The 22,716-nt window shown below is 42.1% G+C and overlaps 1 protein-coding gene across 2 annotated transcripts in view; it reads right to left on the reverse strand.

Moving 5' to 3' along the window:
• LOC126174932 (attractin) overlaps nt 1-22,716 on the reverse strand; it is a 281,000-nt gene that overhangs the window by 127,663 nt on the left and 130,621 nt on the right. For both annotated transcript variants that reach the window (XM_049921387.1, XM_049921388.1), the window contains exon 15: nt 1,209-1,385. In XM_049921387.1, the coding sequence (XP_049777344.1) occupies nt 1,209-1,385 (177 nt within the window). The remainder of the gene's footprint in view (nt 1-1,208; nt 1,386-22,716) is intronic.

The raw sequence follows: 22,716 nt of genomic DNA on the forward strand, positions 1-22,716 counted from the left end.
TTGTAAATGAACAGCTTCCACGTGATCGGTGGCAACAGTGGCGAGCCTCAACTCATATAGGTTTAAGAATTTAATAACATCACTGAAGTACCTTTGTCGACCTGTAGCCGGAAAAACACTTAACTCAATAAAGAACTTGGGTGAAGCCACAAGTGTTGGAGTCACACAATTTAAGTCTATGATCCTATCCTGAGCAACCTTCGACAAACGACACAAGGAGGTGATGTGGCCTTTCCTCTGGCAAGCATTACAAGTAGGCCAGCGATTAGGGCATGCTGAACATATGTGCTGGACAAAACAGAAAGGGCAAGATGGAAATAGAAAACACTGACTCTGGCTCTGGGGCAGTTGCAGTTGCTTGGTTGGGCATTGTTCAGCTCAACAGTGGGCCTGCATGTTTACCATCACCACTGCTGCTTCCTCATGCAATCTATCTGTCATCCTAGTGGGCATATCTTGTGACACTACTGCAACCTTGTCCTACACTTCAATAACGACCCCCCCCCCCCCCCCCCCTCCTACACAGAGTAAAGTCTTCTGGCACACTTCCTTGTCTGAAGCTAAACAGACGGTACCCTGTCCATCAATAGAAGCCAAGAATGTGATCACAGCCAAGGTAAGCTGTTTAATCAGGGCCTGTAGCATGGCGTCCATAATGAATTAACCTGATAAAACCGAACTTAAAGATTGCACATACGGAAATCATTCCAAGCTTGTCGCAAGTCATGTAATAACCAAGAAATATTGAAGCTGGTCCAAGTAACATAAATTTGGCTTCATTTGTGAACTGTTGAACAATAATGGAAATAAGACTCTCATGGATTCCCATGCAACAAGACACAGAAGGCTGACTTGAATGGCACCACTGGAAGAACAGAAAAGAGAGACTGTTAGCATTGCTCTGCATTTATGTACACATGCACTAGTAGCAGACTACAGCATGCAGTACCAGTAAACAAATCCAATGATAAACTTGCACAGGAGAAGGAGACAAGGGTTAACATGTATAAGTTTTCATCACAGGTTCAAGTTGCTCCTGGATGTCTTAGTTGGTAAGAATGTCACCAAAGAAAGCAATAATCTGTGTTTGACCCTCGGGCTTTAATAAAGCAATGTGAGCATTCTAGGAATGTAAACAGTCAACATTATATCAGTACCCTACACACCAATAGTAGAGATGCTATCTCTCATTACTATGAGTAACTTACTTGGGCACTGTGTGAAGTACCAGAGGCTGGAAGGGCAAGGGAAGTCTTGTGCTGGTCTCAGATTTCCACCAGGAAGGCACACCCCTAGACCTGTACCTGAACCATCATCACACCATCCACAAGCTGGATCTTCTCGACAATCTGCACATGTGGCGAAGAAGCTGCAAGAAGATTTTCCTGAAATTCAGAAAAAATTAATACATAAACATTTTCTTACCCCAAAATACTTCATTTCTAAGGGTGTTAGGGATCTATTGGTAAATTTCAATACATTAAATATTTGACTGCTGACACACTGATAAAGCATACACCAGAATCATACCTGCATTCAGTTTTTCACTGGGATGACTAAGTGGTCTGGGAACTGAGGAAGCCAATGAGGTTCTTCAGTGGTTTTGCTGAATATGCAGTAGAGATAGGAAGTTAGCAGAACAGGCATGGGAAAGTGCTACCCTTCAGGCTGAACTAAATAAGACTACATAAGATCTGAACTGCTTAGGAAAGGGGAACAGGGCAGAGGGGTGAAAATGACAACACATAATGGATGGAACAGGCTTAGTACTTCTTCCAGCAGCTTTGTTCTTTGTTGTAAACATGATAAAAAAAGCCTGACCTGTTTCTTTAGGTCACGACTGATGTACCTCCAGCAGATGTAAGTGCAGACAAGGCACACCAGACTTCCAGTAAGAAACTGAGAAGTAAGTACACACGGAAACCAGTAAGTAGTAAGAAAGTTTTGTTTCCAGGTAGTTCTCATACTAGAAGTGTAGGACAGTTGTCACTGGGTGAATTAGCACTGAAATAGCAGCTCACTTTATTTATTTATTTTTCATGGTGCTGGTCTGGATTAGGTAACAGGGGTTTTAACTCTGCGCAAATTTCAGCAAAGAAAATATCTTGGTTTTACTGCGCAATAGTGTTGACTGGCATTTCTAGTACCATGTGGAGAGTGTGAGATCTGGTAAACAGTGTTGGCACAGAGTCACATTAGTTTTGAATCTGTGTGTTTTCTGACACCACATGAGTGGCCTCATTTGAACTCTTCTTTCAGCCGAGTTAATCTTGAGTTGGAACAGCTGCTTATTTTAGATACAGGGTCAGATATTGGTGTGATTCCTGTTGATTCTATCAGTATATGGGATTATAATAGGCATGGCCTTCATCTTAAAAGGAAAGGACAACTGGTTGAGCTAAATAACACATAGCTTATTGTGTGGGGAGGGGGGGGGGGGGGGAGGCAGCGAGGGAAGGAGGGGGAAGGTAGAGGTTGGATAGAAACAAACATTCAGTTTGAGAAAGAGACTAAACAGCGTAATTCAAATTATTCTCTCCAGATAACATTTCTGTCAGTGTGAAATGCCAGCTATATATATTGTAGCAGAATATTCAGAGGCTGCTAGTCATCAAACCCAGCTGACCTAATCTGCTTCTTTGAACACCGTGTAATCATTAGTAGACAACAAACACACACACACACACACACACACACACACACACACACACACACGACTGCAGTCTCTGGCAACTGAAGCCACAGTTGCAAGAGACTGCAGTAATGTGTGTGCGGGTTGCATTTGCGTGAAAAGGTTCAAAAGGCTCTGAGCATTATGGGACTTAACTTCTGAGGTCATCAGTCCCCTAGAACTTAGAACTACTTAAACCTAACTAACCTAAGGACATCACACACATCCATGCAGGAGGCAAGACTCGAACCTGCGACCATAGCAGTCGCGCAGTTCCAGACTGTCGCACCTAGAACCGCTCGGCCACCCTGGCCGGCTGCATTTGTGTGCGTGTGTGTGTGTGTGTGTGTGTGTGTGTGTGTGTGTGGTTTATTTTTGATAAAGGCCTTGCTGTCAAAAAGCTTACTTGTGGCATGAAACTTCCTGGCAGGTTAAAACTGTGTGCCGGACCAAGACTCTGAATCAGGACCTTTGCCTTTCGCGGGCAAGTGCTCTACCATCTCATTCTTATTTGTTTGTTGTGCCTATTTGCGACTCAGCATCTCCGCTGTATTGTGAGTAGCAACTTTTCTTTTCATAATATTGTTACATTCCATCCTGGATTATCCATTGTTCAATGTAATCACTAGTATAGATTTGCTAAGGGTTACAGGATTTACGTTAGCATCTCACTTCTGTACAGCAGATATTGAAAAAGGAGGAGTTGCCACATTCATCAGAAATTGTCATATTTATTTTTATTATCTATTTCATTTATGTAAAAGTATGCAACAGGAGTAGAATTTCATAACAAATCCTTTATAATAGTAAGTTTACACTGAGCATCTGCAGAAAATAGAAATCTGTTCATGCATCACCTTGAAGCTCTATTGGTCTACTTAACCATAAAGAAATATATCTAAAAACAAAGATGATGAGACTTACCAAACAAAAGCGCTGGCAGGTCGATAGACACACAAACAAACACAAACATACACACAAAATTCAAGCTTTCGCAACAAACGAATAATTATAGGCCTATTTCGCTTACGTCAATCTGTTGTAGAATAATGGAACATGTTTTGTGTTCTCGTATTATGACGTTCTTAGATAATACAAATCTCCTTCATCATAACCAACATGGATTCCGCAAACAGAGATCATGTGAAACTCAGCTCGCCTTATTTGCCCAAGAAATTCACAGTGCCGTAGACACTGGCGAGCAGATTGATGCCGTATTCCTGGACTTCAGGAAGGCATTTGATACGGTTCCGCACTTACGTTTAGTGAAAAAAATACAAGCTTGAGTATTGCTCATCAGTATGGGACCCTTACCAGGTTGGATTAATAGAAGAGATAGACATGATCCAGCGAAAAGCAGCGCGATTCGTCATGGGGACATTTAGTCAGCGCGAGAGCGTTACGGAGATGCTGAACAAGCTCCAGTGGCGGACACTTCAAGAAAGGCGTTACGCAATACGGAGAGGTTTATTATCGAAATTACGAGAGAGCACATTCCGGGAAGAGATGGGCAACATATTACTACCGCCCACATATATCTCGCGTAATGATCACAACGAAAAGATCCGAGAAATTAGAGCAAATACGGAGACTTACAAGCAGTCGTTCTTCCCACGCACAATTCGTGAATGGAACAGGGAAGGGGGGATCAGATAGTGGTACAATAAGTACCCTCCGCCACACACCGTAAGGTGGCTCGCGGAGTATAGATGTAGATGTAGATGTAGAAACTGTTGCTTCATCAGGAAAGAGGGAAGGAGAGGGAAAGACGAAAGGATGTGGGTTTTAAGGGAGAGGGTAAGGAGTCATTCCAATCCCGGGAGTGGAAAGACTTACCTTAGGGGGAAAAAAGGACAGGTATACATTCGCACACACACACACACACACACACACACACACACACACACACACATCCATCCGCACATACACAGACACAAGCAGACATTTGTAAAGGCAAAGGGTTTGGGCAGAGATGTCAGTCGAGGTGGAAGTAAAGAGGCAAAGATGTTGTTGAAAGACAGGTGAGGTATGACTGGTGGCAACTTGAAATTAGCGGAGGTTTGCCGCCAGTCATACCTCACCTGTCTTTCAACAACATCTTTGCCTCTTTACTTCCACCTCGACTGACATCTCTGCCCAAACCCTTTGCCTTTACAAATGTCTGCTTGTGTCTGTGTATGTGCGGATGGATATGTGTGTGTGTGTGTGATCGACGTTAGAGATATAGGTCTATAGTTCTGCACATCTGTTCGACATCCCTTCTTGAAAACGGGGATGACCTGTGCCCTTTTCCAATCCTTTGGAATGCTACGCTCTTCCAGAGACCTACGGTACACCGCTGCAAGAAGGGGGGCAAGTTCCTTCGCGTACTCTGTGTAAAATCGAACTGGTATCCCATCAGGTCCAGAGGCCTTTCCTCTTTTGAGTGATTTTAATTGTTTCTCTACCCCTCTGTTGTCTATTTCGATATCTACCATTTTGTCATCTGTGCGACAATCTAGAGAAGGAACTACAGTGCAGTCTTCGTCTGTGAAACAACTTTGGAAAAAGATATTTAGTATTTCGGCCTTTAGTCTGTCATCTTCTGTTTCAGTACCATTTTGGTCACAGAGTGTCTGGACATTTTGTTTTGATCCACCTACCGCTTTGACATAAGACCAAAATTTCTTAGGATTTTCTGCCAAGTCAGTACATAGAACTTTACTTTCGAATTCATTCGACGCCTCTCGCATAGCCCTCCTCACACTACTTTGTTGCCCCTCCAGCACAGCCAACCAATGTTGCATCTGGCAGCCCACTAGTTGCAGCTGGGGTTAGTGCTGAGATATGGCAGTGGCTATGTGTGTGAATGTATGAGAGTTTTGGTGTCTAGGTCTGATCAACAACTTATTCTGATAGCTGGATTATATCTAACTTTATTTGTCTGTCACTCATTGCCACCTTTGCTTAATGAGTATTAATATATCATTTTCATATCGTTGTTATTCCATTCTGGGTTTTTCCATTATTTATACAGGGTGTTACAAAAAGGTACGGCCAAACTTTCACGAAACATTCCTCACACACAAATAAAGAAAATATGTTATGTGGACAAGTGTCCGGAAACGCTTAATTTCCATGTTAGAGCTGATTTCAGTTTTGTCAGTATGTTCTTCCACCTACGCTCAATGGAGCACGTTATCATGATTTCATACGGGATACTCTACCTGTGCTGCTAGAACATGTGCCTTTACAAGTACGACACAACATGTGGTTCATGCACGATGGAGCTCCTGCACATTTCAGTCGAAGTGTTCGTACACTTCTCAACAACAGATTCGGTGACCGATGGATTGGTAGAGGTGGACCAATTCCATGGCCTCCACGCTCTCCTGACCTCAACCCTCTTCACTTTCATTTATGGGGGCATTTGAAAGCTCTTGTCTACGCAACCCTGGTACCAAATGTAGAGACTCTTCGTGCTCGTATTGTGGACGACTGTGATACAATACGCCATTCTCCAGGGCTGCATCAGCTCATCAGGGATTCCATGCGACGGAGGGTGGATGCATGTATCCTCGCTAACGGAGGACATTTTGAACATTTCCTGTAACAAAGTGTTTGAAGTCACGCTGGTACGTTCTGTTGCTGTGTGTTTCCATTCCATGATTAATGTGATTTGAAGAGAAGTAATAAAATGAGCTATAACATGGAAAGTAAGCGTTTCCGGACACATGTCCGCATAACATATTTTCTTTCTTTGTGTGTGAGGAATGTTTCCTGAAAGTTTGGCCGTACCTTTTTGTAACACCCTGTATACGCTCATGCTCATAAATTAAGGATAATGCCGATACATGGTGAAACAACACTCTGGTGGGCGGTTTGTGGGTTTAAATCTCCTTGGGGTATGACCACGCAGTGCATTTGACTTGCGGTCATTGCACGGTGGCGCTGGCAACAGTCCACATAAGCAGAGGTGTGTTGGTGATGTCAGAGTACAGTGCAGACAGTAAGTGTGCAGACATTTTCAGACGTGCTAATGGTGATTGTGTGATGAAAATGGCTCAAAGAACACATATTGATGATGTTATGAGGGGTAGAATACTAGGGTGACTGGAGGTTGGTCAAACACAGCAGGTCGTAGCACGGGCCCTCCGCATGCCACAAAGTGTGATCTAAAGATTATGGCAGCGATTTCAGCAGACAGGAAACATGTCCAGGCACTACAGTACGGGACATCCACAGTGTACAACACCACAAGAAGACCGATATCTCACCATCAGCGCCCTCACACAGCCATGGAGTACTGCAGGTAGCCTTGCTCAGGACCTTACCGCAGCCGCTGGAACAGTTATCTCAAGACACACAGTCTACAGACGACTGAACAGATATGGTTTATTCGCCCAGAGACCTGAAAGGTGTATTCTACTGACCCCTGGTCACAGGAGAGCCCGTAAAGCCTGGTGTCAAGAAGACAGTACATGGTCATTGAAACAGTGGTCCCAGGTTATGTTCACGGACGAGTTCACGTATAGCCTGAACAGTGATTCTCACCTAGTTTTCAGGAACTAGATACCAACCCCTTAATGTCCTTGAAAGGGACATGTATGGAAGTCGTGGTTTGATGGTGTGGAGTGAGATTATAATTGGTGCACGTACACCCCTACATCTACATCTACATTTATACTCCGCAAGCCACCCAACGGTGTGTGGCGGAGGGCACTTTACGTGCCACTGTCATTATCTCCCTTTCCTGTTCCAGTCGCGTATGGTTCGCGGGAAGAACGACTGTCTGAAAGCCTCTGTGCGCGCTCTAATCTCTCTAATTTTACATTCGTGATCTCCTCGGGAGGTATAAGTAGGGGGAAGCAATATATTCGATACCTCATCCAGAAACGCACCCTCTCGAAACCTGGCGAGCAAGCTACACCGCGATGCAGAGCGCCTCTCTTGCAGAGTCTGCCACTTGAGTTTGTTAAACATCTCCGTAACGCTATCACGGTTACCAAATAACCCTGTGACGAAACGCGCCGCTCTTCTTTGGATCTTCTCTATCTCCTCCGTCAACCCGATCTGGTACGGATCCCACACTGATGAGCAATACTCAAGTATAGGTCGAACGAGTGTTTTGTAAGCCACCTCCTTTGTTGATGGACTACATTTTCTAAGGACTCTCCCAATGAATCTCAACCTGGTACCCGCCTTACCAACAATTAATTTTATATGATCATTCCACTTCAAATCGTTCCGCACGCATACTCCCAGATATTTTACAGAAGTAACTGCTACCAGTGTTTGTTCCGCTATCATATAATCATACAATAAAGGATCCTTCTTTCTATGTATTCGCAATACATTACATTTGTCTATGTTAAGGGTCAGTTGCCACTCTCTGCACCAAGTGCCTATCCGCTGCAGATCTTCCTGCATTTCGCTACAATTTTCTAATGCTGCAACTTCTCTGTATACTACAGCATCATCCGCGAAAAGCCGCATGGAACTTCCGACACTATCTACTAGGTCATTTATATATATTGTGAAAAGCAATGGTCCCATAACACTCCCCTGTGGCACGCCAGAGGTTACTTTAACGTCTGTAGATGTCTCTCCATTGAGAACAACATGCTGTGTTCTGTTTGCTAAAAACTCTTCAATCCAGCCACACAGCTGGTCTGATATTCCGTAGGCTCTTACTTTGTTTATCAGGCGACAGTGCGGAACTGTATTGAACGCCTTCCGGAAGTCAAAGAAAATGGCATCTACCTGGGAGCCTGTATCTAATATTTTCTGGGTTTCATGAACAAATAAAGCGAGTTGGGTTTCACACGATCGCTGTTTCCGGAATCCATGTTGATTCCTACATAGTAGATTCTGAGTTTCCAAAAACAACATGATACTCGAGCAAAAGACATGTTCTAAAATTCTACAACAGGTCGACGTCAGAGAGATAGGTCTATAGTTTTGCGCATCTGCTCGACGACCCTTCTTGAAGACTGGGACTACCTGTGCTCTTTTCCAATCATTTGGAACCTTCTGTTCCTCTAGAGACTTACGGTACACGGCTGTTAGAAGGGGGGCAAGTTCTTTCGCGTACTCTGTGTAGAATCGAATTGGTATCCCGTCAGGTCCAGTGGACTTTCCTCTGTTGAGTGATTCCAGTTGCTTTTCTATTCCTTGGACACTTATTTCAATGTCAGCCATTTTTTCGTTGGTGCGAGGATTTAGAGAAGGAACTGCAGTGCGGTCTTCCTCTGTGAAACAGCTTTGGAAAAAGGTGTTTAGTATTTCAGCTTTACGCTTGTCATCCTCTGTTTCAATGCCATCACCATCCCGGAGTGTCTGGACATGATGTTTCGAGCCACTTACTGATTTAACGTAAGACCAGAACTTCCTAGGATTTTCTGTCAAGTCGGTACCTAGTATTTTACTTTCGAATTCACTGAACGCTTCACGCATAGCCCTCCTTACGCTAACTTTGACATCGTTTAGCTTCTGTTTGTCTGAGAGGTTTTGGCTGCGTTTAAACTTGGAGTGAAGCTCTCTTTGCTTTCGCAGTAGTTTCCTAACTTTGTTGTTGTACCACGGTGGGTTTTTCCCGTCCCTCACAGTTTTGCTCGGCACGTACCTGTCTAAAACGCATTTTACGATTGCCTTGAACTTTTTCCATAAACACTCAACATTGTCAGTGTCGGAACAGAAATTTTCGTTTTGATCTGTTAGGTAGTCTGAAATCTGCCTTCTATTACTCTTGCTAAACAGATAAACCTTCCACCCTTTTTTTATATTCCTATTAACTTCCATATTCAGGGATGCTGCAACGGCCTTATGATCACTGATTCCCTGTTCTGCACTTACAGAGTCGAAAAGTTCGGGTCTGTCTGTTATCAGTAGGTCCAAGATGTTATCTCCACGAGTCGGTTCTCTGTTTAATTGCTCGAGGTAATTTTCGGATAGTGCACTCAGTATAATGTCACTCGATGCTCTGTCCCTACCACCCGTCCTAAACATCTGAGTGTCCCAGTCTATATCTGGTAAATTGAAATCTCCACCTAAGACCATAACATGCTGAGAAAATTTATGTGAAATGTATTCCAAATTTTCTCTCAGTTGTTCTGCCACTAATGCTGCTGAGTCGGGGGGTCGGTAAAAGGAGCCAATTATTAACCTAGCTCGGTTGTTGAGTGTAACCTCCACCCATAATAATTCACAGGAACTATCCACTTCTACTTCACTACAGGATAAACTACTACTAACAGCGACGAACACTCCACCACCGGTTGCATGCAATCTATCCTTTCTAAACACCGTCTGTGCCTTTGTAAAAATTTCGGCAGAATTTATCTCTGGCTTCAGCCAGCTTTCTGTACCTATAACGATTTCAGCTTCGGTGCTTTCTATCAGTGCTTGAAGTTCCGGTACTTTACCAACGCAGCTTCGACAGTTTACAATTACAATACCGATTGCTGCTTGGTCCCCGCATGTCCTGACTTTGCCCCGCACCCGCTGAGGCTGTTGCCCTTTCTGCACTTGCCCGAGGCCATCTAACCTAAAAAACCGCCCAGCCCACGCCACACAACCCCTGCTACCCGTGTAGCCGCTTGTTGCGTGTAGTGGACTCCTGACCTATCCAGCGGAACCCGAAACCCCACCACCCTATGGCGCAAGTCGAGGAATCTGCAGCCCACATGGTCGCAGAACCGTCTCAACCTCTGATTCAGACCCTCCACTCGGCTCTGTACCAAAGGTCCGCAGTCAGTCCTGTCGACGATGCTGCAGATGGTGAGCTCTGCTTTCATCCCGCTAGCGAGACTGGCAGTCTTCACCAAATCAGATAGCCGCCGGAAGCCAGAGAGGATTTCCTCCGATCCATAGCGACACACATCATTGGTGCCGACATGAGCGACCACCTGCAGATGGGTGCACCCTGTACCCTTCATGGCATCCGGAAGGACGCTTTCCACATCTGGAATGACTCCCCCCGGTATGCACACGGAGTGCACTTTGGTTTTCTTCCCCTCCCTTGCTGCCATATCCCTAAGGGGCCCCATTACGCGCCTGACGTTGGAGCTCCCAACTACCAGTAAGCCCACCCTCTGCGACTGCCCGGATCTTGCAGACTGAGGGGCAACCTCTGGAACAGGACAAGCAGCCATGTCAGGCTGAAAATCAGTATCAGCCTGAGACAGAGCCTGAAACCGGTTCGTCAGACAAACTGGAGAGGCCTTCCGTTCAGCCCTCCGGAATGTCTTTCGCCCCCTGCCACACCTTGAGACGACCTCCCACTCTACCACAGGTGAGGGATCAGCCTCAATGCGGGCAGTATCCCGGGCAACCACAGTCGTAGTCCGATCGGGGGATGCGTGGGACGAGCTGGCCGTCCCCGACAAACCCCCATCCGGACCCCCACAGTGATGCCCATTGGCAACAGCCTCAAGCTGTGTGATCGAAGCCAACACTGCCTGAAGCTGGGAGCGAAGGGATGCCAACTCAGCCTGCATCCGAACACAGCAGTTGCAGTCCCTATCCATGCTAAAAACTTGTGCAAAGAACGTCTGAACTAATCTACAGAGAGCGCAAACAAAACGACACAAAATTGAAGCGGTTATTAAAATACAAGATTGCCTAGTAAATGCAGTAATGCTGCCACTTGTGCACTGCTGACACACTGCTCGGCGGCGGAAGGAGACTACGCGATTTAACACTATTCGAGTACTAAAACGTGATGCTACAACTCTCAAATACTATAATACGCCCGAAATTTATGAATTAAACAATGCAAGTACCAAAAACACGCAAAGAAATTAAGAATTAAACTATGTAACAAATGAGTGAGCTAGGAGTATACGACTTGCTGCTGCAGCTGCTTATCCAACGGCGGCAGGGAGCACACTGACTGTGACCAACCGACACTGGCCGTTCAAAACAAAAACAGATGACAGACGACTACGCGAATTTACACTATTCAGGTACTAAAACGCGATGCTACAACTCTCAAATACTATAATACGCCCGAAATTTATGAATTAAACAATGCATGGCTTTGACAGAGGAACTGTAACAGGTCAGGTGTATTGGGACATCATTTTGCACTAGCATGTCCACCTTTTCAGGGGTGCAGTGGGTCCCACCTTTCTCTTGATGGATGATAATGCATGGCCCCTCCGAGCTGCCATCATGGAGGAGTACCTTGAAACAGAAGATATCAGGGGAATGGAGTAGCCTGCCTGTTCTCCAGAACTAAACCCCATCGAGCACATCTGGGATGGTCTTGGTCAACGTATTGCTGCACGTCTTCAATCCCCTACGGCACTTCAGGAGCTCCGACAGGCACTGGTGCAAGAATGGGAGGTTATACACCAGCAGCTGCTCGACCAACTGATCCAGAGTATGCCAATCCGTTGTGCGGTCTGTGTACGTGTGCATGGTGATCATATCCCATATTGATGTTGGGGTACATGAGCAGGAAACAATGGCATTTTGTAGCACGTGTTTCGGGACAGTTTTCTCAACTTATCACAAATACCGTGGACTTACAGATCTGTGTCCTGTGTGTTCCATATGTGCCTATGCTATTAGCACCAGTTTTGTGTAGTGCCACATTGTGTGGCACCACATTATCCTTAATTTATGAGCATGAGTGTATTATAAATACAGTAATATCACACAAAATTAATTGTACATAAAATCTTACTTCTGGGCATCTTTAGTGCAATAATGTGATCAGTGTAAATAAATATTGTGAACCGCTTTCTGTTTGAGGATGTATGGCTGTAATAGCCTAAGAATTATTTTGTGCATACCTGCCAACTTTTCAAAAGAGCTATCAGTAAAACCAACGTGAGACAAAAAAATCTAATGATTTTCCACATTATCTGGCTTTACAAAAACAATAATACTTCTGGGCTACAAAATACAATAACTCACACTTTAAACAGGATATTTCAATGAAATCACATCTACTTACATCATTTGAAGATGAATGTTATAATCAAGAAGAGATCCTCATTAAACAGCAGCAGGCATGAAGAATATTGGTTTGAAGCGTATGTAGCAGGACGTCCTTGGCAAATTAAGCAATAAGCAATAACTGAAAAAGGCTCTACACAGTAAAAGTTGCTTACCGTAACACACGGAATAAATTATATAATAGAAACTGCAAATCACATTCTAGTTCGACCTAAAAGTCATAGTTGTGGTCTTTTTAGCTTCTTGCAAAAAGTCTTGAGAAGGTATTTTGTCATAACAGGAACCAGAACTCCTGGTCTTCAAAACAGAAATAGACTCCAGAGATTCACTGGACATGGATGATCTGAAATCTGTTGTATTTTTCTTCACAAGGTTGAAAACATGTTCACACTCTGTATTGCTATGAGGTATGGTGAGAATAGAAAACATTACTCTAAAAATTTGGTTATTTAAGAAGTCTATCGGCTCCACGAATTCCTGACATTTGTGCCCAACTGGAATAACTTTCAGCATCTTGACTTGCAGCCAAAGTGTCATCTACCTGAAAAGCTGTTAGGTGCCTCTGAAGCTCATTCACCACCCCATCTGTAGTTTCATTCCCTACCTTGGATAAAATGCCAGGAAACTTTTCCAAGAAAAAATGAATGGAAGAAAACTGCATATCTTCAATTTTGTCTAATCTAGCAACTTGAGCATGCTTTAATACATCATCCTTGAGTGGAAACTTGTTGATGTGTAGTCAGTACGAAAGTAGTTTCTCATTGATGAAAAGTAAAGGGATTTACCTGAATCCTGGAGATATTCGCAATGTTTGAAGTCTGAATTCCAATAACCAACTCATCATCACATATGGAAAATCCAGGGTGGAATGTAGCATATTATGAAAAGGAAAGTTGCTACTCACCACTCGCTACTGCGAGGTGGCACAGTGGTTATCACATTGGACTTGCATTCGGGAGTACGATAGTTCAATCCCGCGTCTGGCCATCCTGATTTCCCTAAATAGCTCCAGGCAAATGCCGGGATGGTTCCTTTGAAAGGGCATGGCCGACTTCCTTCCCCATCCTTCCCTAATCTGAGGAGACCGATGACCTCGTTGTCTGAGTCTCCTCCCCCAAACAACCCAACCAAAACCCCAAAAAGACTGTCACAAATAAGCTTTCGGCTAACAAAGCCTTTGTCAAAAATAAACGACAAACACACACACACACACACACACAAACGACTTCAGTTTTGTGTGTGTGTTCGTGTGTGTGTGTGTGTGTGTGTGTGTGTGTGTGTGTGTGTGTGTGTGTGTGTGTGTGTGTGTGTGTGTGCCATCTATTTTTGACTGAAGGCTTATTTGTGACAGTCTTTTTTGTTGTGCCTACCTGCAACTCACCATCTCCGCTATATGGTGAGTAGCAACTTTCCTTTTCATAATATTGTTACACTTACCATAACGTCGAAGAAACAATACCGCATAACTGACAAATTGCCAATTTTTTGTTTTTCAGTCAGATGATATCGTTGACTGTATGCGCATCTGTTCTTAACACCATAATGCTGAATTTTTAATTATTTATCATGAAAAAATTATCTAAAACAATATCGCGTATGTGACACAGCAAATAAATAGATGGCAATACCGGGGAACTGTAGAGAATTAAATACCGTGCATCTACAATCTAGGGATACTGTAAACAATACCGCATAAATACAAAAGCGTGCACAGCCACAGCACGTTGCCTTATTACATATTTAACAGTGCTCGAAAGTGGTCCCATGCTTGTAGCTTCATTCGTGATAATGGACAGTGATATAGATGACAATCTTTTTACTGAAGAAGAAATTGTTCCTCAGCTGAAACCAGCTTATGAAAGCGGAGAATCGTTCCTGAGAGTGACTGACAGCAGTAAGAAAATTGTTTTATTATTCGCCTTTGAATGTTAGTAGCACCGCAAATGTGTTATTGTGATATAAATCAGAATGCCCCCATTTCACTTGTTCTGTGCTTTATTCATTTCTGCCAAAGATTTCTAGACTGTCCACTTTCTTGTAGGATCTCCCATAAATGCAGAACAAACAACAGGCGAGAAAAGCTGTAGCACTGAAGTTACATTTCCTGAAGAAGAATTAATTTTGTATATGTGGTTCTCGGTTACTGTTCCTGCAACATCTAATGATGCAGGTAAATTTTCTTGGGATTATTGTTGATAGTATTACTGATGCCGTCGTTCTCATAAATACATGAATTTGAGCTTCATCTTTGTCTGCTTTAATTAATTTTCAAATATTTTTCTGTCTAGAAACTTCAGTGGCTGTATCCAACAATGCTCAAACTGAAACCACAGTCACAATTTCCACTAGAGACGACAGTAATTCACACTCATTGCTATGCGATGGTGCTCATTGTTTGCCAAGCACTCTGGATAAATTATCGGAAGATCACGGGAGCAATAATGATGCTGACAGTGAAGGCCAAGAATTTTATGGTGACATAAGCAGTGACAGAAAAGGAAGTCTAAACCACATCCTGAAGATGGGAAGAAAAATGCCAATAAAATTCTGAGAATGAATGGACAGGCGTATATTGGATACAAAGGAAGTCGAATTGGTAAAAACACTCATGATACTCCAAGACAGGCACGAAAATTAGATCCAATATGTACTTCAAAGATGTGCCAGAAATCCGTTCAAAGGAAGTGTCATCAGTTTCCTGCTGATGATAGGCAGGCAGTATTTAACACATTTTGGGAAATGATGTCAAGGGATAAGAGGAAGGTTTACGTTATCAACGTTGTGGACATCATTCCAACCAAACGTCCAGGGAATAACACTGGTGAATCCAGGAGAAAAGAGACGCTCATTTATCATTTGAAAAATGAGCTGGAGAAACAAAGTATGCAAAAGTTGTTTCTCAATACTCTTGGGATTAAAAAATGGACTGTCCAATATTGGCTGGATAATTCCACACATGGGATGAGTCCTGATACAGAATCGTCATGACCTCGAATCAAACAGACGAAGAAGAAAGATGAGAGAACCTTCATGAAAGAATTCCTGGACTCTCTTCAGAAACTTCCGTCGCATTACTGCAGGAAATCCTCCTCAAAGTTGTACCTTGAGCCTATTCTACAATCCAAACAACAGCTGTATGGACTCTATGTGGAAAAATATCATGCGGCGAAGGTTTCACCATTAAGTCGGGCTACCTTTAACTTGATTTTAGAAGATAGTAATATTAGCTTATTTTCCCCCAAGAAAGACCAGTGCAACTTGTGTTGTAGTTACAGGCTTGGTAACTTGAGTGAAGATGTATGGAAGCAACACACAGAATGGAAAGAACAGGCAAGGATGCAAAAAGATGCTGACAAGAAAGAAGCCCAGCAGAAGCTCTGCTAAATGTACACCATGGACTTACAGGCCGTGAAAGTAGCTCCATTTTTAAGTGCAAGTGCAGTTTATTATAAAACAAAGTTGGCTGTTCATAACTTTACAATGTATAATTTAGAAAGTCATGATGCAGTATGTTACTGGTTCGATGAAACGCAAGGTGATTTGGTTGCATCATGTTTTGATGTTTGGACAACATGGTTGTCGAGTAACAGCGATTGATATAAAATTAACTTAGCATTAAGAAAACAGTCTTAATCGCGTTTTTTAATTTATTTAGTGCCGACCAGTTCCAGCCCATCACAGGGGCCATCTTCAGGGTGAACATACTGTAAAATTACAAAATATATCTTAGACAAAACTAATGACAACCATCTTATAAGAGTGGATTACGTAAATATAATGTTTTACCCACTGGTTGACTACTGGTGGCGTCACGTCTACCAACGTGTGGCAAGAGACTGTAAAGAATTTACCTTGTGCCTGGGTTTATATAGCAAGCTATGAGTATGCGAGCATAAGCGATGCCTCCAGTGGTGACCAATGGTAGACGTCTAGGCTTAAAAATTGAAGTATAAATACAATTTGTGTTTAGTTTACAGTCTGAAGAAACCATGTTCATTTTACAAATACTGTTATATAAATAAACATAAAAAAGTATGTGAAAAAACTTTTCAATGTCAATCTTATAAAAGAATGTTAGTAAGTTACCTTATCTTCATTCGTAATATACTATGGGGGAAAGGAAACAATTTCCTGTCTGTAATCTGTTTACTTTATGCTTATTTATATCCTATATTGATTATTTAATAATGTAACAAGTTTAAGTGTGCCTATCTGTAATCGTATATACAGAGCCCTCCAGTCCAGGCATTATGGATGCCATTGCCATGGTAGAGGCCCAACTTGGCTGTCCTCTCTGCTACGATGTTATCTGTTGCCTAGTCCAGGCCCTATGGACGCTTTTGTCATGGCAGCGGCACAATATGGCTGCCCCCTTTGCCACACTGCTGTCTGTCACCTAGGCAACGATAGGATCGATACCACACTTCAGAGGGAAACCATCGTCATAGTGCAGAATATATTGGCAGCCTACACTGTGTGTAGAGGCGCCCACCCAAAAATATGAACATTTTGCCTTTATATTTGATTGTATAAACGTTATTTAGTGAGTGACGATGTATTAATTTTTATTTTAATGGATGTCTGTTGTCGTATTGCTGTTAGTTGCATAAAAGAAAATATTTTGTAAGTAGTTATGTAGTTGTCAAACTAAATATTATGCTGAGAGAGAGTATCACTTATGTCCATTCCTGGTTTGTAGTATGGATATCATCATTTGGGCACCATTACGCTACATGCCACATAGGATTATGATAAAGCTATGTAAAACCTGAAGTAAATGTCTTAAGGTTATAGTTAGATGTCATGTAACTAGAATACTTATGGAGATCAGTTTGTATTTATACTTCAATTCTTAAGCCTAGACGTCTACCATTGGTCACCGCTGGAGGCGTTGCTTACGCTCGCGTGCTCATAGCTTGCTATATAAACCCAGGCATAAGGTAAATTCTTTACAGTCTCCCGCCACACTTTGGTAGACGTGACATCACCAGCAGTCGACCAGCGGATAAAACATTATATTTACGTAATCCACTCTTATAAGATGGTTGTCATTAGTTTTGTCTACGATACATATTGCAATTTCACAGTATGTCGCCCTGAAGATGGCCCCTGCAATGGGCTGAAACCGGTCGGCACTAAATAAATAAAAAAATGTGTTTAAGACTGTTTTCTTAATACTAAATGCATCATGTTTTGCCTCATGCATAATGGACACCCTATCCAGAACAATTAAGGAAAATTCCATTCAAGTCATTCTGTATTCTGATGGCTGCACATATCAGAACAGAAATGTGATATTATCAAATGCTCTTTTAAGATTAGCAATTGATACTGGAGTATTGATTACACAAAAATTTTTGGAGAAAGGCCATACTCAGATCAAATGGACTCAGCTCACAGTTCCACTGAGTGCAAGCTTAAAGGATGTGAAGTTACACTTCCTAGCCAATATGCTATGATATCTGAAAAAACGAGAAAAAAGCCACAGCCATGCGAAGTCCATTACCTAGATTATTCCTTTTTCATCAACCATGCAGAGAAAAGTTTGTGGCTGTACGACTCGATTTGGCCTGGAAGAGCTGTAAAAAAATGAGCCTACAGTTACCGATCTGAGGGTGTTACAGTACCGCCCAAATGGTATTATTTACTAAAGTGCTCTTTCAAAGAGGTGTGGCAAGAATTACCAAGGTATCTGAGGAAAAACTTGGAGATATCTGCTTCCCGAAACTATACAAGGAAAGACTGAAAATCAAGAAATCCAAATGGGATCATTAACAACAACTTAAATCTGTTCTTCCTAAAGATTGTCACAGTTATTATGACAACATTCCTTATGAATGAAAATTATAGCAGAGGTAACTGTGTGATGAGTATCAGTGCAGTGTAATTCTCTGTTGCTGCTTTGAGTGACGTTTAGGATTTTTCTTGAAGAAATGTGCAGACATTATCTGAACTATGAAAACAGTATGTTTATTTAAAATGTTTCTATGAAATCTTTCAATAAAAAATAATTAATGCTACAAAACATGTTCTTACTAGCTTTCTCAGCACCAAATACAAACGTCAATGTGTCACAGCATGCCGGGAGACTGACAAACAAATACCACGTAAGTAACAGATCATGGCATAAATACTGAGACAATCCCACGTATGTGCTGTAATTAAACTTTCTAAAGCGTATTTTTTTTTGTTACAAATTTTTTTTTATCCAATATTTCCTTCTAGCGCTACAATGCAAATTTAGTGCCACTGTGAAATTTATTAGGCATTTTAGACAGTTTTTTGTCTCTCGTGTAAAATTCTTATTTTGCTACTTACACAGTATTGTTTTGTATGTCTTCAATTTTGTCTAATCTAGCAACTTGAGCATGCTTTAACACATCATCCTTGTGTGGAAACTTGTTGATGTGTAGTCAGTACAAAAGTAGTTTCTCACTGATGAAAAGAAAAGGGATTTACCTGTATCCTGGAGATATTCACTATGTTTGAATCTGAATGCCAATAACTAACTCATCATCACGTCTGGAAAATCCAGGGTGAAATGTAACAATACTGAAGGAAAGTTGCTGCTCACCAAATAGCATAGACACTTAGTTGCAGATAGGCAAAACAAAATGACAGTACCAAGCAAGGTGGCGCAATGGTTAGCACACTGGACTCGCATTCAGGAGGACGATGGTTCAATCCCGCATCCAGCCATCCACACACACACATATACACCACTGCAGTCTCTGGTGGCTTCAGCTGCCAGGGACTGCAATCGTGTGTGTGTGTGTGTGTGTGTGTGTGTGTGTGTGTGTGTGTGTGTGTATGGGGGGGGGGGGGGTGTATGGGCACACGTGCCTGCGTGCGTGTGTGCATGCCGTCTATTTTTGGTCGAAAGCTTATTTGTGAAAGTTTTTTTTGTTGTGCCTACCTGCAACTCACCATCTCCACTACATGGTGAGTAGCAACTTTCCTTTTCATAATATTGTTACACTTATCATCACTTCTTTGATTTTGAATCAAGTTGTACTCAACATCAAGCAATGAGGAGCTTTTGACAATTTTGGAATTAATAAACTTCGTGAACAACTGCTTTAGCAAATCCATTAGAAGTTCTAAGAAAAAGTGAACTTGTGGGGAAGAGGTAGGAAGGGCAACATTCAATTTGTCAAATACAGGAATAGTCACATGAAGAAAGTGCAAAAGGCCTTGTTCAAGCTTGAGGACAAGAACATAAACAATTTTTCTCATGTGTTGTAGCAGAAGTCTTACTTTTTAGGGTGGCTTTGTCACATTTGGAAGAATACGCTATTCTATCAGGGGCACTTATAGTAGAAAAATCAAGAATTCTCTTCTTCTGATAATCTTTGATCCAAGGACCGAATTATGTTCCCTTCTATACTCCTAAGGGGTGCACATGCCTACAGAAAGTTCTAGTTAAGAGAATAGCAGTACATGAAGGGGCGCACTGGAAGACCTGCGTGGGCTGGTGCTAACGTATTAATCCAAAAGTTAATGACTACAGTAACATTCAAAACAAGCTAATATCTCTTAATCGAGATGGACCATGGGTGCCTTGCACCCTTTGCTTGGCGTCGTTTGGTGACATGGGAAAAAACCAGTTCAATGGAACGCTTGGCGGCAAAGGAGAGCCAAAATGGCCAGGGACAGGTTACTGATAAATCGGCCTGCTAGGCCTGGTGTGCGCTGCACTGCATGCAGTAGTCCAATTGCTGATACCAGGGGGAAAAATCGGGCATCTGGCATCATGCTTTGTGCTCCTGTAGTGTGTAGTCAGTATAACTGCCTTGAGAAAACACAACTTGGGAAGGCAGCTTGGAAAAAGTGTAGCAGCACTCCTCTCATTAAATGGACTGAGACAAGACAACGGTGATGAGTGCGGGATAAGAGTTCTGCAATCCACACGTACCCCAGCAAAAATGTGGCTGACAGTGATGCAGGTCACATGCTGTTGTGCGGGCAAGCTGCTGAGAGCACGGCTGGGGATGTTGCCTTGTCAGAGCAGAACAAGAGACTACTTGTGTGACGGATTGGCATGCCTAATGTCTGGAAAGTGTGGCCATCTAACTTCTACCACAGCAGAAGTGACCAGTGAGGGTGTTGTGGGGCTGGTTTCCAGTCCACATAGCCCTTCGTCTGTTAGTACAGATAGATGCAAGGGAATGAGCCTATTTTTTCCAAGTCTAGGTATTCTGAAAGATGTCAATCTTGTGGAAATGTTTTGGATATGTAATATTACTTCCTCTTTGAAGAAAGAAAGAAAGAAAGAAATGGATCCCACTGGTCCAGTGGTCTACTGTCCAAACATCTGCCTAAAAATAACCACCTAGTACATACATGCTTCATAACTTCCTTTGCCTCTTTGTCGTGCATGTTCTGAAATTTCTGAAGATTTTTTTTTCTTTTCTTTCTTCTGACACTCTTCTCTCAGAAACAAAATATATTAACAAGGATCTCATTCGCTTGAAGTGGTAATCTTCCAGCACCTTTCCCAGCTGCTAGATTAATCACACGGCAAATGCAACAGTTGATGGCAATACCTGTTTAGACTTGCTTCAGATATACTGAAAGCTTATTTTTGTGTGCTGTCATAAAAGAAGCATGTTGGAGCAGAAAGCCACACGGTTTTCAAATGGTATGTTATGAGAATTCAGTTGTGATAACATCACATTACATATGGTGTTTGCCCTGCTGAGTCCCCATCTAACGTTGGGATGAGTAGCTTAGTGCTTACTACTTTTTCCTGCAGAATATCATAAAATGTGGCAACAACAGGATACAACGTTGCATTCATACCATTGCTTCAATCCGCTGCCGAAGAAAATGGTCCATTCTGAAGGCACTTAACAACTTCAGATGATGTATTTTTTGCCATTTATTTTCAAAGCATGACATTTTCATGTGACCACAGCTACATTTCTTTGAAACTTCTGCTGTGGGAAACATCATTTTAAATAAAGCATCAGCAAGATCACCCTGACTCTAAGGACACATTGTGTTCCACAAAAAAGAAAATAAACAGACACTCTGCCCTAATTACGTCACTGTCAATGTTTCCAGACTTAGCAAAAAAGGTGTTAGATTTTATTGTTACCTTGCTTCAAAGTTAATGTAACTTACGTGTTTACTGCACTTCACATGATCACTTAAATCTATCTTCCACCATTTGCAACATTAATATTGCACCCACATACCATGCAAAAGACAAATTTTTCTCCCTTTCCTGATTGTAGTACGCAAGGAAAATCAACAGAATATGATCCTTTAAATGTCCAGAAGTACTGTTTCTTGTTGGATTTATTCATGAATCCTACAATAGGAATATAGTGTATGAAAATGCCTGAGGACGAATTTTTCAATATGTACTGAAACATCAAAAGGAACCTGGGTCACTGAATTATAAACACTCAAGGCAATCAAACACTTCACTGAAACATGTCAAAGCACACAAAGTCTTAAACCACTAAATGAACATGACGCAAATGTCATGGAAAAAAGAATATGCACAGGGCATAGGGTATAAAACACAAACACACACACACACACACACACACACACACACACACAAATGTAACTAGTCCACAAGTGGTCAAAGAATATGGGTTAAATCACAACAAGCAAACGGAGTGGAACAAAGAATTTGGCGGAGCAGAGCCTGTTGACATGTAAGATTCACATGGAAGAACTGTTATCCCGGCTTTAAATTCAGTTCCAATGATGCCACAAACATCACATGGTTAAAAGCACCAGTCATATAAAAGAATAAGTTATCGACTATCGTAGACTTGCCTCTGACCCACGCAAACAATCAATTGCACAAAAGTGGGGTGATTACACAATTTCTGTAAATTTTTGGGGCTAAACCGTAAAAGCTGGCAGCTTTGCTTATGCACCATACGCTGAAACATATTTTCAATGAAGAGGTAAAAACACTTTTTGATTTATTCCTTAACTGTAAGGAATCCACTTCGGATCTGTGGAAAGAACACAAGCATATCTCGTTATGTAACTATGTTTCATATAGTCTTGCTTAATGAAATTTTCTGCATCTCCTCACTATGAATCTATGGAACAAAATATATAATAATAATAAT

Source organism: Schistocerca cancellata, chromosome 3 (assembly GCF_023864275.1).
Source record: "Schistocerca cancellata isolate TAMUIC-IGC-003103 chromosome 3, iqSchCanc2.1, whole genome shotgun sequence".
In the NCBI taxonomy this organism is placed as follows: domain Eukaryota; kingdom Metazoa; phylum Arthropoda; class Insecta; order Orthoptera; family Acrididae; genus Schistocerca; species Schistocerca cancellata.